This window comes from Phoenix dactylifera, chromosome 8 (genome assembly GCF_051530095.1).
Source record: "Phoenix dactylifera cultivar Ajwa chromosome 8, Ajwa_hap1_PhDact_Kaust_v1.1, whole genome shotgun sequence".
Classification (NCBI taxonomy): domain Eukaryota; kingdom Viridiplantae; phylum Streptophyta; class Magnoliopsida; order Arecales; family Arecaceae; genus Phoenix; species Phoenix dactylifera.
This window is the reverse complement of record NC_143197.1, coordinates 10,963,378-10,981,533: the sequence shown is the minus strand read 5'-3', so window position 1 is coordinate 10,981,533 and position 18,156 is coordinate 10,963,378. Positions and strand designations below refer to the sequence as shown.

Here is an 18,156-nt window from a genome sequence, read left to right as displayed (position 1 = left end):
ACCCCTGAGGAAAAAGGACAACTTCATCAGCGTATGACCATTCGCCGCGTGTACTGTTCGCCCACGTATCACGCCATAGGCGTACATCCCTCCGTTTCTCCACGGGGCTAATCATCCCTGATAGCATCCACCAGCGCAGAATTGAACGCCGCGTCAGCAACCGGGCAATACCGTCCAATTAAAAATCCGACCTAGGGGCTTAAACGTAATTTCACAAATTTTGGGGTTTTCGCTAAAACAGGAAGGGATTAATTTAATTCGAGGACTAGTTTGCAGTTTTTTTTTTTTTAAGGGGAATTACGGTTCGAGAGGGGGCAATTAATAAATACGAACTTTTTGTACCAAAAAAATAGATACGAACTTTGGCTTATGCTTGGCGGGTATAAAAACCAAGAGACGAGAAGGGCCGAGCGAGAGGGCGAGAAAAGATCAGAGCGCTTTGAAAACGGGGGAGGAAGGAAAAGAGAGCAGCCGAGAGTAGAGACAGAAAGCGTGAAAACACGAAAAAAAAAAGAGAGAAAGAGTAAAAGGGGGGGAAAAAAAAGAAGTGAAGAGGGGGGAAAATTGTCGAACGCGGTGGAAGACGAGGGGAATCGATCCTTTCAATCTCTCTCCATTAGGCCAATCCTGCTCGATCGGAGGCTTCCAGAACCTTCGGGAGCCTTCTAGAAGGCCAACACGCACGGCCGCCCGCGATTCCCGGGATGGAGCTGCACGGACGGAGGCCCGCAACGGAGGGCGCCCATCCGGATCCCGACACTGGCGTGGAAGGTAGTTGCTACTTGTTTTCTTAGATTTTTTTTTTTTTTTTGGGATATTTTTGGGGGCGGAAATTTGGGGGAGTAGTTAGGGTTTAGAGTTTGGGTGTGGAATTGGGCTGATGGGAGATAGTGGCTTTTTTTGTTGGCCGCTGCGGTAGAATCCATGTGGAGGTTGGGATTGGGCGGCGGCGGCGGCGGTGATATGCCGTACCCGGAGCGACCCGGCGAGCCCGACTGTGCCTACTACATGCGCACCGGATCGTGTGGCTATGGCGAGAGGTGCCGCTACAATCACCCCCGCGATCGCGGAGCGGTAAGGTTCCTTTGATCTTTCCTTTGCAGTTGATTCAACTAGGGCTTCGATATTGCTATTGCTTGTAATGTGTGTGGTTTTATTGCTTTCGAGTCAAGCTGGAAGTGTGTTAAGTTCATTGATTGAGTTATGGAGTAGTTAAATATGAATTTAATGAAGCAAGTTTCGCATTTTTGAGCTATTGAATCCGGCGAGATGTGAAATTTCTATGCTTCATAGCTTTTGCTGATAATTGGACAATTAAATCATCGTTCATTGAATTTATGGTATTTATGGATACCTTATCTAGCGAAGCGGCGGTGGAAGGACCGGAGTGGGAGAGTATCCAGAGCGCGTGGGCCAACCTGTGTGTGAGGTACTATGCTTAGTTTGGCATGTGGTCTTGTTTAATTTTGGAACTTGGTATATTGAAACAAATTGAAATTGGACCACTGTCATGGTGGAAATGGTGGTTCGATGGATAAGAAAAACTTTGTTTTGTTTTCGGTTATGACACGCCCAATGTTTTGCAGTATTACATGAGGACCGGAACTTGCAAATTTGGTTCTACGTGCAAGTACCACCACCCGAGACAAGGAGGTGGATCTGTGCGGCCAGTGTTGTTCAATTATTATGGATTCCCGCTACGGCCGGTTGGTGATTTTTTTCCTAGATTTATGTCGACTACGTTTTTTTTTTTTGTTTAGTGGGCTCTATCTTGTTGGTTTGATGTAGTTTGTTTGGGCATTGCTGATCATAGTAGTGGGATTACAAAATGCAGGGTGAAAAAGAGTGCTCCTACTATATGAAAACAGGACAGTGCAAGTTTGGGTCAACCTGTAAATTCCATCATCCACAACCTGCTGGTGCTTCAGTGCCTTCACCTGCACCTACATTTTATCCAACGGTGCAGTCTCCTACAGTTCCTTCACCTCATCCATATTCATCTTTAGGCGGTTGGCAAGTGGGAAGGCCTTCAGTGTTGCCTGGGTCATACATGCCAGGGTCTTATGGTCCCATGCTGCTTTCTCCTGGAGTTGTTCCAGTTCAGGGTTGGGGTCCTTATCCGGTTTGTAAAATTCTTTTGGCGCATAAGTTTGCCTTACGCTTATTTTTGTGTGTAGTGACAAGAGAGTGAAGTTGAGATCTCTTATTCTGTATTGTTCTATATGAGCAGGCTCCTGTAAGTCCAGTAGTCTCCCCTGGTGGGCAACAAACTGTTCAAGCAGGACATTTGTATGGGTTATCCAGCCAAACTGCTTCAGTCCCTGCTTACCCAGGACCTTATACTCCAGTATCTTCCTCAGCTGGGCCTTCAAGCAGTAGTCAGAGGGAACACACATTTCCAGAGCGACCTGGCCAACCTGAGTGCCAGTTCTACATGAGGACAGGAGATTGTAAATTTGGAGCCACATGTAGATACCATCATCCACGAGACTGGAGCATACCAAAAACAAACTGTGCTCTTAGCCCTCTAGGTCTCCCTCTTCGTCCGGTATGCATCACCGCCTCTTTTTAGTCTCTTTTGTAATATAAAATGTGGGCTGATTCCCTCATCCTACTGTTGATTATCTAGAAATGAAATTATTATCTTTTTACATTAAAGTTCAACTGGGATGTGTAGGCTGATGTGATATTTGCATTTTGTAACAGTGCTTAAGCTGGAAGTTGTAGTACAACCTGTGACTTCTATTAAATCTTCAGCATGATGAAAAATTGTTATTCTCTTAGTACTCTACCGAAAAGTCCTGGATGTTAAACATATGTTGATTTCCTTGTGTAACTAATTAACATTAGAACCTTTAGAACATGTCGTGATCTAAGGGTATGGCATCAGGTAATACGAATCAGGGACCTAGTTGGAGGACATGGTTGAGGTATATATGTGTATCTGGGGCATTTAAATTGTCATCTTGGTTTGACTGCATTCCCCTCCATTATTGCTTTACTATGAAAGTTACTTTAGATCCATTTGTACGGGGAATCCTGTCACTTCTGCAATTGATAATTTTCTTGTTTTGAAGAATTATGAATCACATTATCTTTTTGATATACAGAGAGTTCTTCCACAACTAACTCTAACTACTAAACTCACATTTGCGAAAGGAAACCTATATATTGGAGAAGATAAACACAGAGTTGTGATAAGAGACATAATTTGGATAATAGTTGTCTATTAGTTGAGCATTTATATCTCACACCCTACGAGAGATTCATGGGTTTGACTTAAAAGCGATGAGTGGGAGTTTTGATGAGTGTGATAGTGTATATCAGATGTTCTAAATCATATTATCTTGAATGATTTAAACAAAAAGTCTTGACAGGGGGATGACTCTGTGAATGATTTGCTTTAAAAATGGCTAGGCAGGTATTACCAAATAACTTGTGTGAGATGGCCGGTGGGAAAAGAAACCCTCTTTGTGTTCGGAAGTTCAAGATGAAAAGCATAAGTACTCTGTAGGCGAAGAGGTGTGTAGAGGAATTGTTGGTTTTTTCTGGGATCTTAATTAATAATGGTGAACTTGATGGTATGAGATGCTGGACTCCAATTAATTACTATTCAAAACAAGAAAGGATAAGTTTGTCTAACGAAGTGACTACATTGTAAACTTGAAGCACCTTCAGTTTGTTATGACTAGGAAGAGTTTGAGGAAGTTGAGCTAGCTGGTTGAATAAAATACTTGTTGTGATTGCAAATTCTATGCTTGTTGAATAATCTTGATAGACAGGCATCAGCATGCGCAACCATCTCTCTCTCTCTTTTTTTGAGATTAGCCTTAATGTTAGTTACTTGTTAAATCAGGCATCAAGGTTAAAGATCATTATAGAGAAGATATAGAGAAGATATTGCCTGCCATGTCCCCGTCAATTTGGTATATACTTGCTCTTTCGTTGATGGGAACCGTGCACCATTCCCAACCCTTGTGAAAGAAGAAAAAAGGATCCCTTGAAAAACTTCAATAATTTAAAATTAAATGATTAATGTATGTGGGGTATTTGGTGATATAATGGGGAAAATTCATTTGAACTTGACGCATATTTGGAAGTTGAATCTTATTATCACCCTTTTTGATAAAGAATAATGATCACTAAAGATTGCTTTGATGTATCAAACTAGATGTGGAGATGTGAATTGCCAAACTTTAAGCTGGAATTTTCTCTTGTTAAGCAGCAGCTCTTGACTGCATAAAGAAGGAAAAAAAGGATAACCCAATGTGCTCAAATAATCCCAAGAAAGTGGAATTCTTATGGCATGCCAGACTAGATGATTATAAATAATTCATTGTAAATATTTTATCCTAATAATACTCATGCACAAGAAGTTTAAAAGAATTCCAAGTCATGCTAACTTGCTTGAGTCAATGATACTTCCATATTATAAAGCATTAAAACTTAAAAATTAGGGCTGTCAAATGAGTGATTTCTTTGTGAATAGCTTATGCTTTGCTCAAAATTTGGCTTGCTTAATTTTAAAATAGGAATAAATATATAATAAATATATATTGCATATTAATTAAATTTTATTTTTAGTTATAGTTATTAAAAATAATATAGTTTATATTTCAAAATTTAATGGTAGAAATTAGCTCAATATACATATACACAAATGTTTATGTATGTTTGCAGGTACATGTTTTTGTATGCATGAGTCTTGAAAGATGCCATGCTTTCATAAGATCTCTTAAATGAGCTGTTTGTGAGCTGCTCAAGTATAGCTAGGAACTAAATGAGCTGGCTTGAGCTCAACTTTACAAAATGAGCTAAGCTTGAGCTAGGCCCAGCTTGCTTAAGCTCGGCTTGTTTATAGAGCTCTTAGAATCTCTTTGTAAAGCTTGTAAATTAGTTGTGCATACATGATTATTTGAATGAATGATAGCATCACATATTGCATTAACTCAACTCAACTAAGCCTTAATCCAAACTAGTTGGGTTTGGCTACATATTGTCAGTTAATTTTTCTTGTAGCATGCATGAATTTTAGAAAACTTCTCTCATCTGCATGATTCACTATCCCTCACCATTTGCTTCTGCCATATCTGACCATTCTTGTCCTGTTTCCCATGTAGTAGATGGTAATGTGATGCATTGTTATGTCCTAAAGCCTATGATTTATTGTTTCCTTGCTTGAAAAATGCTGGATTTATGACATACTTGTTGACCTAAACCTTTCATTATGTTAATAATATGTTCAATATCCTGCTTGACAACTCACCTTTATTGGTGAGTGGACTTCACTTTGTTGATGGAGTATGAAATGGCATGCTTTTCAAGCCTGAAAAGAGTAAATTTTCAGAAAAATTAGATAATAGCATTTGATAAAATATAGTGGTTCTTAGGCTCTGTTTGGCATTGCTTTTGGAGCGCCATAAAGCACTTTTTAGAGGGTTAGAAGCTCTTTTGAGTGATTTTGAAGTGTTTGGTAAGGATTTGGGAGCAACTTTTTGGCTCCTCCAAAAGTTAAAAAAGGTATACTAAGGAAAAACTCCAATTTGGAGCTTTTGGAGCATAAGCTCTATTTAAGATGCATCTGGAAGCACTTCTTTTTTTAAAGGCAAAGCTCACTCTAGAGACCCGAATTTGAGTCCTATCAATCAATTTTTTTAAAGAAATAATAATTTAAAATAATTACAAGTTGATAATACTTTATAGCATCAATTTTTGAATGTACAGTAATACAATATGATACAATATAACATTATAATACGAAGAATATTATATAAATTATAATAATATTATATTATTGTCATTATTAATATATTATAATGATCATATTATAGTAATGTAATACCATTATACTATAATAATATTATAATATAATACTTTATAATATAGTAAAATAATAATATCATATTATAATGATATTATAAAAATATTATTATATGTTATATAAACTTAAAATCTATTAATCTTATATATTTAGGTTAAATATAAAATTAAATAATTTATAAACCAAGAATACTTTATAGTAATGATTTTTGAAAGTACAAATAGTTAACAATTTAAAACACTATGTAGTGTCCTTTGTTATCATTTTTTTCAATACTAAAAGCACTTTCTCAATTTCGTTACCAAATAGATATTGAAGTTCCACAATAGTTTAGAAATGTAGTTACTAAATAGAAACAACTTTTTATTTAAAACTCTATTAGCGAAAGCTCTACTGCCCAAAGCTCTACTACCTATAGCAATGACAAACAAGGCCTTAATGAGATGAGATACATGTGCTTGTTACAAGTGAAGAAAAGTTGGTTATGTCATGTTACATGTCCAGAACATCTTATATTGTTCCACTACTAATTACAGCCATAAATCAACTTCTTGCCACATCAATCATTTCAGGCTAATGCCGACCAATTACTCTAGGGACACATCAGAGGGTACCATTCTAGCTTCATCAACTAAATTGCTATTTCATTATGACATCATCAGCATATTGTTCAATCTTTTTTTTTCTTATTTACAATCTCTGCTTTCCAGAAGTGTTTTTTTAACCTTAGTTTTACAATCAACGGCCAGAGCTCTCTTTTGGGACTGTCTGATTGATGATTATCTGATTACTCGGTTACTCTTCATCATGAGTTTGTATGTGCACCATTTGCTTATTTGCACATCTGGCATCAATCATGGCATGTAATTATGAATTTAAAAATCCTTGAAGTTTCCTATGAGACGGATAAAGGAACAATGCCTCATCTAAGAAGTAAATTATTTATGCCCTACATTCCAATGATGAGCTCTGAGGATGGGACTAGAATATTGTCGAGTCATAAAAGAAAATGATGCCTTCTTAACCAAATAAAACTCAACTATTTCATGTGGTCAAGTCAGCACTTTGCAACTGAAAGTTTCATGTCCGTTTGAATGTTTATTTTCTGTTTTTCTGACTGATGGATGTAAAATAACTCTGTCTAAGAGAAGTTGTATATATGACAAAACCACGTTTCTTGTCCAAAATTATATTCCCATATAGATCAACAAGTTGAATCAGGTCATCTAGTTGGTTAAAGACACTGGACTAGGGGCATCGGTCATCTAGGGCTGCCCAATAGGCCTGAAGGACCAGTCTAAGAATTGTGATTTCGTATTCTTGAGTATAAAAGCTAGGCTTTAACATGAACTTTGGTCTTTAGAACCTAGAGTTTCATGTTAAAATTAAGCCCAGCTGCATTGCAGTACAAAAGGTTTTATCTAATTGATAAACAGCTCTTTGAAGAAAACCCTTAATTCTCTCCTCTCTTAAGTTTCTCCCTGGCCAGCCACTGCCCTAGGTTGTTCTCCTCTCTTCTATGTTTTATCTCAAGGCTACTGGCTAGGGGGCAGGCTGGTTGACAATGAAGTGCTGAATCCTTTTCCGCTCTATATTTTAAATTGCAAATATGACTTAGGGTACACTCTCTGTTTGTTTTTGTACATGAATATTATATAGCAAAGAAAATCTAGAAATTCGAATTTGTTTTTAAAGTTTTCGTCCATCATTAAAATTTCACAGCAAGTTTTAAGGCTTGTGGAAATTTCAGATTACTAATAAGCATATAAGCTTGGGGTCTTCAAATTAGTATGTTTGTCTCTGATTTTGGAGTCCGCCCGCCCCCCCAATCTCTTTACTTCTTCATATATTCTTGTTTTGAACAATAACAATGTTCATATGCACGGGCTAGCCAGCTTGAGTCTGGTTTTAGGTCAGCTCCGGGCCATGTTGAAGCCCAAAATTGGAGATGGGATGATTGGAAGACCAAGTATGAACATTATGATTGCAGGACTAATTGGCTTAGAATCGGCTCATGTGGATGCTGATAGTTCTGGGTCACTTAAGTCCATTCATCTGAGGCACCTTTTATGCGGGTTGCAAAGCTTTTATCTTTGAGAATCATACTTTATCTATTCATTCTGTCTTTTTATGATTTTTTTATAGAAAAAGTTGAAGTGATTAGGAAGACTTTCTGAAGATTATGTCGCATGAAGTATTTAGTGTGAAAGAAAATCCCCCTTTTCATGTTACAGAATGTAAATTGCTGAACAATGTTAACAAACTTATAGAATATCCAGAGCTATTATTGAAAGAACAATGATGAACAAATTCTAGAGTAAAACACAGTTTACTTCTATAACCTTGTTTTACTATGGCAGTACTGGTGATCCCAGCTACTGATTATTTTCATTAGTTATATCTACCCCCACAAATTAAGTCATTTTTTGTGTCTCTGGTACAGAATAATGCACATGAACAAATATCTAGAAAAGGAAAATCAGAACTGCTTTATTTTTTGATGGACATGAATCTTAGTAATAGCTTCTACTTATTGTGCTCTTTTGGAAGTTTTATTCATTGTTTGGGCATTATGGAAGAAAAAATGATCACAATAATTGGCAGGATGAGAAACTTGAGTCTGTGAATGAGATGTGTTTCAACTTTCTTCTTGTATGAAGATGAACATGTATATAGTTCATATTATTTTTCCCTTTGTTTCATATTGTTTCATATTTATTTCAATATTTGAAGTTTTTGTTCAAAAGCATAAACTGCCCATTTCTGTTAGTTTCATGTTATTTTAGGCTGCTACAGATGGAAATTGCTAAAAAAGTGAACTGGAAATTTATAGATAAGCAGCACATATAATTAGACGGAAGCATGATATTCAACATGAAAAATATTCTAGAAATGTTTTGGCATTAACTGTATCGATTGTGTAGCTTAAGAAAATTCAGTATGCTACAATTTGATGTATGAGTGTTTCATATAATAGTGAATGTGAGTAAATTTAATTAATGATAAATTTTGTAGAAGCTCTATCTTAGAAAAAAAATGAAATCAATCACATAGAGCAAGCTTTTGTTATATTGCCTCCAAATGCAGTGAAATCTAGGTTTTTCACTTGGCCATTGTTTCTCATCAAACCTGTGAAACAGGCCCAAACAGGCCTATAACATTCATATAGCTGTTTCAGCATCCGTCTTGGTTTGGTAGGACAAAAACCTTAAATTGCATGGTGGGCAAAATTGTAATCCATGAGCTGTGATTTCCTCCCTTCTGAATTCATCATTAATGTATATCCAATATCCTTGCACGCCAGCAATCATCTAGTCCATTTTAGTAAAGAGAGTACCAGAAGTTGCATAGTTCCGTAGCAGAATCTGTTACTTGTTACATGAGCAATGAGAGCTTAGAGAGGAGCTTTAGAAAATAAGCCCAGTGATTGTACTTTCAAACTTCCATAGTCATGCTGGAGAATTCTCTTAGGCAAAAGAACATTCTCTGTAATTTCACATCAAGTTTGTCTTTTAGATGCTTACTTGCGCTCTCAGCATAACACTATTATTTTGCATTGGCAGGATCTTCAGTGTGAAGAAAGAAAAGAAAAAGTAGCGAGGAATGCGAAAATAAATTGTCAACGAACCATAGTATAAACTATAAAGTCCTGTATCAATACGTTCCTTTTACCTTTCCAAATAAAAGGGTTTCTTTATGTATAACTACTATAAAATATTCTGTTCACATTTTTAAGTGTTTATTGGTTCTGGAATTCTGTTTATTATGACAATAGACATATCATTCCTTCTTTTGAAATTATTAGCTGAGTTGTAATAGTTTCTTACTTGTAATGAATATCTTGCTGCTATGACAGGGGGCTCAGCCTTGTGCATACTATGCTCAACATGGAGTGTGTAAGTTTGGGCCAACATGCAAATTTGATCATCCAATGGGAACTTTGAGCTACAGTCCTTCTGCTTCTTCTCTTTCTGATATGCCTGTTGCTCCCTACCCAATTGGATTCTCTGTGGCGACATTGGCTCCATCCTCATCATCTTCAGATCTACGGCCTGAATTCATTTCTACCAAGGAGTCTTTCCCTACCCGAGTGCCATCATCTGAGAGCACATCTAGTGGTTCTGTTGGTTCAATTTTTTCAAGGGGGAGTTTCCTTCCCCACTCCCTCATTCAACCACAAGCTTCTACGTTGAGTAGCAGCAGCAACATAGGTCATGGTGGTGAGATATCTGGTTCAAGCTGAGAAAATCTGAAGTGTATTCTTTTCAAATTTTTCTTCAAGACAAGTTTGGAACTCCCAACAGGTTTTACATTGTTCTTGACACGAGTGGAGATGCTTCAGGCTGTCTCCATTTCTATTCTTGTTTCTATCATCTCTCTCTGGTCTATCCCACGCTCTGGTAGTCCTTGTGTTCATACAATCTTTATCAGTCCAACTTTTGCCACTCAAATAAGCTATAGTCAACATAGAAGAGGCATAGCAAAGCACTAGGGTCTTCCCCCTCCCTTTCCAATAACTGCAACAGGAAGCCCTTTGATAAATTAAAAGCCAAATGTGTCTGCCTGCTGGTGTCTATTCATGATTTGATCTTTTCGAAATGAGAAAGGATCATACATGTCATGGCTTCTCTACATTCCCTACTTAGCAGTTTTAGCTTCATTGCCTTAATGGTTGCATAATTCGACACAGAGCAGCCTCCAGTTTCTGGCTTTCAAGCACGTCTACACATGTAAGGCTGCCATGGTTTTGCCTCTCCCAGTTGTTCAGGTTCTTATCTTTGTATCTTCTCATATTTATTTTGAGCAGAACTTTATAGACTCAAATGTAATATATGATTGCTGTCCACCTGACACAAGGGACGGTGTTATCATGAGAAATTCTGAATGCTTAATTTAATCAGCCAAGGAAAATCCAATCAATTTCTGTGTGGTGCTTGGACGTGTAAATTAGTTAGATCCATCAAGCTCAAGTGTCAGAGATGATCGGATATGAATTTGGGTCCTGTTTCGTGCTTTTATTTTCAGGATTTCTTTGGGTTTGGGCATGTTATTTAACCGTAAATAGCTCCACAATATAATTCCGTCTTTTAGACATTTTCCATACAATTGAATACTAATTTTAAAATAAGATAACTTTTATATAGTGGTTTTTTCAGTTTTATAATTAAATAGTTGACATCTTTTTTTGTTGCATTTATTATGATGAAAAGTATCTTAACCAATAGGAGCAACGGACCATGACCTTTCCACAGTCAATTTATTAATTCCTTCAAGCTTGATAGCTTTTTTTGTTTTATTGATGAAGTAAATTCGATACATCTGACCAAAACATAAGATATAGTATTTTTATTGGACCAAAATGCCGAATGGGAATATGTAATTCATGTTCTCCATGCTGCTCTGGTACAAATTGTTATTGAATTATTAGAATCAAAACTTAATTGCTCAGAAATTAAGGTTGGACAATTGGATTAGCATGGACTCAGAAATTCTCTGTTCTGGTCATCCATGATAATTCATGGGTGAATATCACCTCTAATTCCTCTAGTTGTTATATATCTAGAAGGTTTTGAAAAACTCAATCTTCCACTGTTATCATAGAAATAATTATGTAAATGCCATTCGGACATTCTTCTTGGATTTGGCATGGGACACATTTTGACCATCAGAATTAGTTTCAGGTCACCCTCTAATGATTCTGGGAAAGCATTCATGAAAGATTTTGTAGTGTTCCTCTCAAGATGGGCAGCGTTTGTCTCTAAATTTGAAAGGGATTAATGCAGAAAACCTCTCGCGACAGTAAGCCATTCCACTAAAAAGGAAAAGAAATCTTGCATGGGTCATCCCCTAACTGCTGATTTTCTTGGGATGTTATGGTTGGAGCTGGACCTGAGCCTAGGCTGGCCTGATTCCATGCGACCCAGATGACCATCGGCTTGACCTCAACCTAATTAGGGCAAACCAGATTTGGTTCACGGCACCGGACCTCTCACTCATATGAGATACAACTTGCTAGGAGGTTGAGATTTCTGGGACATATCAAATATCCGCTTTTGGTTCCCCATTGATCCAAAATTTAATGAGAATGATGGATTGGTTGTTTCTCTCAGACCTAAGTGCAAGTATCTCAACAGGTTCATTTTCGTAGCCTATCAATGCATCAGGTTCTGATCCCAACTCGATCTTAACGCAACTCGATTTGTTTGGGTTTGATAAGAATTTTTTATCCAACAGACTGCCCTAGCGCCTAGAGTACTTCTGTCTTATAAAACAAGCAATATAATATGTGAAGATAATTTTGGATAGTTATAGTTTTATAGTGTTATTGCCATTATATGTAAGAACTACTACATATATGGTGCCTTGGCAATTCTGTTTAAAGCCTAGCAAATATTGCTGTTTTTATACTTTTGCTGGCCACGTGTATATATATAGGTAGATTATGATTTGGTTAAGTGGTTCTTTACTCAAATCCGTTTGGGTCATGATTGAATGATGGGGATTGGTGCGTAAATATTTTAGAGGTGGTAGATAACATGCAACGATTTGGATCATCGATGTTGAATCTTATCGTCCAATTAGGATCTCACAAGATTCGAACTTGATCTAATCCTAGTGTCTCTCTATCATATATATGTGTACATTCATTGTCCAAGTACACAATCCCTCCTCTTTTTTCTTTTCTTGTTCTTCTTTCGGTTTCGTTTTTCATGTTATTATATTTTGTTTCTTTTTTTGGTATCACCTGCAAGAACGAGTTTTTGATATATTGCCTTGCCTAAAATCCAAATTGAAACCCGAGATCCTTCTTCTTTTTCTGGCATGACCAGCAAGAATGAGTTCTTGATATATTGTTTTGCATAATAAAAAGTCGAGAGCAACAAGCATGAGTTCTTGATATATTAAGTTGCCTAAAAAACAAAAACCCAAGATTCTTCTTCTTCTTTTTTCTCCCCCATCTTTCTCCTCCTTTTTCTTCAAGTTGCAAGTGAACCGATGGTTCGACTCTCGCTTCCAGACTTCGTGGAGTTTCCTGTAGTTCCTTCTTGCCTTTCGTTCTTGTTTTCTTTCGTCGGTTCTATATTTTTACATTAATGTGAATATCGTAAATCTTGTTTTCCAGTTTCCAATTATTTAGAAAGGAAAAAAAAGGTTTGATGGCTGGATTGCTTTCTTGACTCGATCTACAGGGGATTTTATGCATGGAGTAGGGGAGGAGGTGTACTACTTCACTCCCAGGCATAGGGCGAGCGCCAACGGGAGTGTGTGTAGGGCGAACCGCAATACTGGGGAGGGCTTCTGGCATGGCAATGCTCGGGGCCAGCTCATCTTCAAGGATGGCTTCTCCGAGGTGATCAGGCATAAGTCGTCCCTTGTCTTCAAGTTCAGAGACAGCCAGAGGAAGAGACTGCACCCTAACTGGATCATGCACGAGTACCTCCTCCACTCTCCTGATGGCAAGGTATGTAATTTTTTTTTTTTTTTTCTTTCTTATGAATCTAATTTTGTTATGATCTTTCGTCATGGTTTTGTTTGATATATTTGATTATCTATTACTTTTTGAGAAATTTGATCATGTTTTTCTTTCTTTCAATCCTTGCTAGAATTTTCTAGCACTAATTGGTAGAATCTTTCTTTCAGAAGATGGCTCTATGCAGAATTTATCCCAAGGGGAACAGCAAAGAAGCTGGTGATGATTTTCCTGCCGCACATGACCGCAAGAGAAGACGGATACATGCTACGAGGTGGACGCCGCTCTTCGATCAGGCCTATGAGGCCAACGATTGCAGCAGCAGTGATGGTGTTGTGAATGTGACTACTGCTTGGACGGAGCAAAAGATTGCATCTCAGTTGGTGCCACTGCCAGGAGTACTTGTCGATGACCGCTCCACTAGCACCACTATCCCCGCTTTCACTTCTCGCGATGCTGGCTTCATCGATTCTAACATCTTGAACTGGGTCGACAACGTGATCTTAGCACCACCATCTTCTCCTACATCAGTTTCTTCTGGCAACCAACCTATGGAGGTGCCACCACCAGGAGTACTGGTAGATGATGTTAGCAATATATCATATAAATAAACAATAAATCTATTAATTTAATTAATAAAAAATTTTAAAGGGAATAATATACGTGTATATTATTCGGCATCCAAATAATTCTATTTTAATACAAAATAAATCTATTCTAGCACAAAATAAATCTATGCATTTAATAAATTTATATTATAGAAATTCAAATCCTACAAATCTACTAATATTAAATTAAAAATAAAAGTAGAAGAAAGTAGCCTGATTGAAGGCAGGTCGAAGCGCGTAGACGCTGTCCCAAAGAAGTATTTGCCCCCACGTACAGGTCACCCGGCAATCCTTCTCGGAGATACGACGACCCTACAACTTCTTCTTCGGCACGTCTCGGAAGAAGTCAAAGCGAACCCAATCGGACTTGCAGATCCAGCAAAGAACGGAATGAAAAGAACTAAATAAACTGAATAAAAATGTAAAAATAAAATTTGGAAGTGGCTAAGAGGGAGAAGAATTTTTCCAGAATTTTTTCACTATTTTTCTGAAATTTTTCGTGTGTCAAAAGAGATGAAATAGGGGGTTTATATAGGGGTTTTACGCAGGGGCAAAATGGTCTTTTTGGCGGACGCGTCCGCGTCCGCGTCCGCATCCGCGCTCTTCACGCAAACGTGGGCAACGTGCGCCAATTGGTGCCCGCTGGCGTGTTCCCATTTAAACCAAAAACGCCCGTTGGCCATTTCCAATTCAAACGGGCACGCCCGTTTTATTTCTCAAACGCGCACGCGGCCCGAGACCGGCTGCGTGCGCATTTAAATCCTTCTTTAAAAGCCCGGTTGTTTCCAAAACCAAACGCGCACGCGGACCGAGACTCGGCCGCGTGCGCATTTAATTTTTCCTACAATCCCCACAAAAATTAATTTTTTTAAATAATTTTTAAAATCAAAACAAAATGCTGGATATCTTATATTATGTAATAGGTGTAGGTACCTTTCGGTTTGAACCTTCACTTAGTGACAATTGATTACATCTGTGGAGCCAAGGTGGTCTTAACCTTGAACCTCGGTCCATGGCTCAGATTAAATCAACAACACACATAATATAGCCCGATCTGGGTTCTAAGCGGGTTGCGCTGTTATGGCCATGCGCAGATATCTATCATGTGCTTTTTAGGAAATCGCCCATTTTCCATAATCGCGGCCTCACGACTACACATATAGGTGAGTCCTAATAAGGAAGCTAGCAAGGAAGCTCCTGCCACTTGGGTCTCGGATTCATTAAGAGTTATACAAACGAACTCATCCTACCGCTTGCTTTTATGAGCACTAGCGCCATAGGGATGAGGAAAACATGAAATAGTGCTCCTCTTAGTCACACTCCGGTTTGTTTCTACCCATTGAACCTTTTAAGGTTGGGTTCCCACCGTGGTGATCTATTTTTATGGGCTAAGCCCCATCCCCCTCGACGACTCTAGAACTACTGTTCTAGACAAGCCTTTAGTAAGCTGATCAGCCAAGTTATTTTCTGATTTAACAAAATTTAAGACAATAACATTATTTTTCAATTTATATCTTAATGATTTATGACGCACTTTTAAGTGCCTATTCATTTTTACATTGGCATTTTCTTGGTTGCACTTATCTATTGCAGATTTACAGTCACAATGTAAAGAGACAGGTGGTAAAGGTGACTCATCTACAGGAAGGTCTATTAGTAGATCTCTGAGCCACTCAGCCTCAATGCTAGTAGTGTCTAAAGCTATCAGTTCAGACTCCATGGTACTCCTAGATATTAAGGTTTGTTTGGTGGATTTCCAAGACACAGCAACACCTCCTAGGAGAAAGACGTATCCTGTGGTGGATTTAACATCTAAGGTATCGCTGATCCAGTTGGCATCACTATAGCCTTCTAGAACAGCAGGAAACCCACTAAAGTGCAAACTATAGGACTTGGTACCCTTAAGATACCTAAGAATTCTCTCTAATGCTGTCCAATGATCTCTATTTGGATTAATAGTATATCTACTAAGTCTATTTACAGCATATGCTATGTCTGGCCTGGTGTAGTTTGTTAGGAATCCTAGTGAGCCTATGATTTGAGCATATAGGCTTTGAAGGATAGGAGTTCCTAAGTTCTTCTTAAGATGAGTAGAGGGATCAAATGGAGTAGAGACAGGCTGACAATCGGAATAATTAAATTTATTAAGTATCTTGTCAACATAATGACTTTGGGATAACTCAATACTTTTTGCACTTCTAATTATTTTGGTATTTAAAATTAAGTCAGCTTGTCCCAAGTCTTTCATATCAAACTTATGACTTAAAAATTGTTTTACTTCATCAATTATCTGAAGATCTGTCCCAAAGATCAGTATATCATCTACATAAAGGCACAAGATCACAAATTTGTGTCCAACTCTCTTATGATATACACATTCGTCTGTGCTATTGATTTCAAATCCAAATGTCATTATGGTTTCATCAAATTTCAAGTGCCATTGCTTGGGTGCTTGTTTAAGACCATAAAGAGATCTGACTAGTCTGCAAACTTTATTTTCTTGGCCTGGGATTTTAAATCCCTCTGGCTGGTTCATATAAATTTCTTCATTTAAGTCTCTATTTAGAAAAGCTGTCTTAACATCCATCTGATGAATCACTAATTTATGAATGGAGGCTAATGTTATAAGGACCCTAATAGTAGTACCCCTTCCACTTCTGGTGATGCTGGCTTCATCGACTCTGACATCTTGAGCTGGGTGGACAACGTGATCTTAGCAACACCATCTTTTCCTACACCAGTTCCTTCTGGTAGCCAACCTATGGAGGTGCCACCGCCAGGAGTACCTGTGGATGATCGCTCCACCGGCACCACTGTCCCCCCTTCCACTTCTGGCAATGCTAGCTTACAACGTGTTCTTAACACTACCATCTTCTCCTACATCAATTTCTTTTGGCAACCAACCTATGGAGGTGCCTATGTCATCGAATGGTGGAAACCTTAGTGATGCCGGTGTCTTAGAGTGGATTGATAGCTTGGTAGCAGCTGAGGATGGCCCGATAGCATAGTCATCTTCTTTTGCAACCAGATCTCCAATCTTCTCAGAGTGGGCAGCTAGCTATCTTGGAAGCTAGAGAGGATGCGTTTGCACTTGGATTTCTATAGTTGTTCTATTTTATCACCTCTCTTGTATTTAGGTAGATATTGTATTGAGTTGAAAAGTGTATTTAAACTCTTTTTAGATTTATTTTTTACCACCCATGTGCTTTCGTAGATATTCAATGTGTTGACTAGTGTATTTAGACTCTTTTACAAATTAATGAGATAAATGTTTCTTAATTTTTTCATTCATAATTTGGTGAGGTTGTAATTTTGATCAAACCATGCATATATTGGATGCAGCTGATCATACCATAAAATTAGGAATCAAATAATATTTTTTCGACTTTCTAGAAGTTTCACTACAAAAGAAAGGGTATCTCCCGACGCTTTTTTTGGTCTCTCCCGACGCTTATAAGCGTCGGTGAATTCCCAGCCCACGCTTCACAAAGCGTGGGTCACACGTCGGGCAGGTGGTCGTGGGTCGGGTTTAACCCGACGCGTCAAAAAAGCGTCGTCGGTCTATCCCGTCGTCGGTCTATTCCGACGTCGGTCCCAAAGCGTCGTCGGTCTATCCCGTCGTCGGGTTTAACTTTCATGACGTGTGGTTAATGTTTCTTCTTCTCTTAATTGAGAAAAAATGAATTATAACCAACTATTCCACGGAATAAAGTTATACCATATTGCCACTTGCCATTTATATTTTACGTAATATACTGATCTTCTTATAGAGCTTCCAATCCATACCGAACCCAAACTTTGGGTGGGCTTGTGGAAATAGCGAATTCAACATAACTTGAATTCAGATTGCAATTGGCTGAGGTGTCCGAGGACATGACTTGACTCAAGCTGGTTCAGATAATTTTGATAAGCTAAGCAAACAAGTGCTGAGAAATTTAAAGCAGATCGAAAACCAAGAACAAATACAATGACAAGGAATTTTTGGGTAGCATTGCACCAATGATCATTTAGATCTTGGGGCTACAACTAGATCAGGCTAGGTCCATATCTAGACTAACCTAGCACAACGAAAACTACTAGCTTTAAAGCTAAGTCCATATCTAGACTAACCCAGCACATCTTCACGAGATAGAACATACACTAAACCAGATTGGTCAAATGATACTGTGTGACGAAACATTAAGATATATATGCATGTATATTTGTATATGTATACGTATGCATGCATGTATGTATGTATATACGTACGCATGTAC

The 18,156-nt window shown here is 38.0% G+C and overlaps 2 protein-coding genes across 5 annotated transcripts; both read left to right on the top strand.

Annotated features, from left to right (window-relative positions):
• Positions 1-352: 352 nt before the first annotated feature.
• Positions 353-10,741, top strand: LOC103716043 (zinc finger CCCH domain-containing protein 6-like). Of its 2 annotated transcripts, none has more exons than XM_008803888.6 (7): positions 353-771; positions 920-1,074; positions 1,364-1,429; positions 1,587-1,706; positions 1,835-2,122; positions 2,231-2,548; positions 9,678-10,741. In XM_008803888.6, the coding sequence occupies exons 1-7, from the start codon at positions 705-707 to the stop codon at positions 10,062-10,064; spliced, it is 1,401 nt and encodes a 466-aa protein (XP_008802110.3). In that variant the 5' UTR covers positions 353-704; the 3' UTR covers positions 10,065-10,741. The 2 variants fall into 2 exon arrangements, with proteins under 2 accessions (XP_008802110.3, XP_089780894.1); XM_089924768.1 differs by having other exon boundaries at positions 413-771; positions 9,385-10,741.
• A 2,050-nt stretch (positions 10,742-12,791) lies between these two features.
• LOC149752966 (protein ATAF2-like) lies at positions 12,792-14,012 on the top strand. Of its 3 annotated transcripts, XM_089924770.1 has the most exons (3): positions 12,792-12,856; positions 13,012-13,283; positions 13,463-14,012. In XM_089924770.1, the coding sequence occupies exons 2-3, from the start codon at positions 13,020-13,022 to the stop codon at positions 13,901-13,903; spliced, it is 705 nt and encodes a 234-aa protein (XP_089780896.1). In that variant the 5' UTR covers positions 12,792-12,856; positions 13,012-13,019; the 3' UTR covers positions 13,904-14,012. The 3 variants fall into 3 exon arrangements, with proteins under 3 accessions (XP_089780896.1, XP_089780897.1, XP_089780895.1); XM_089924771.1 differs by lacking the exon at positions 12,792-12,856 and having other exon boundaries at positions 12,887-13,283; positions 13,466-14,012; XM_089924769.1 differs by lacking the exon at positions 12,792-12,856 and having other exon boundaries at positions 12,887-13,283.
• Positions 14,013-18,156: the final 4,144 nt, after the last annotated feature.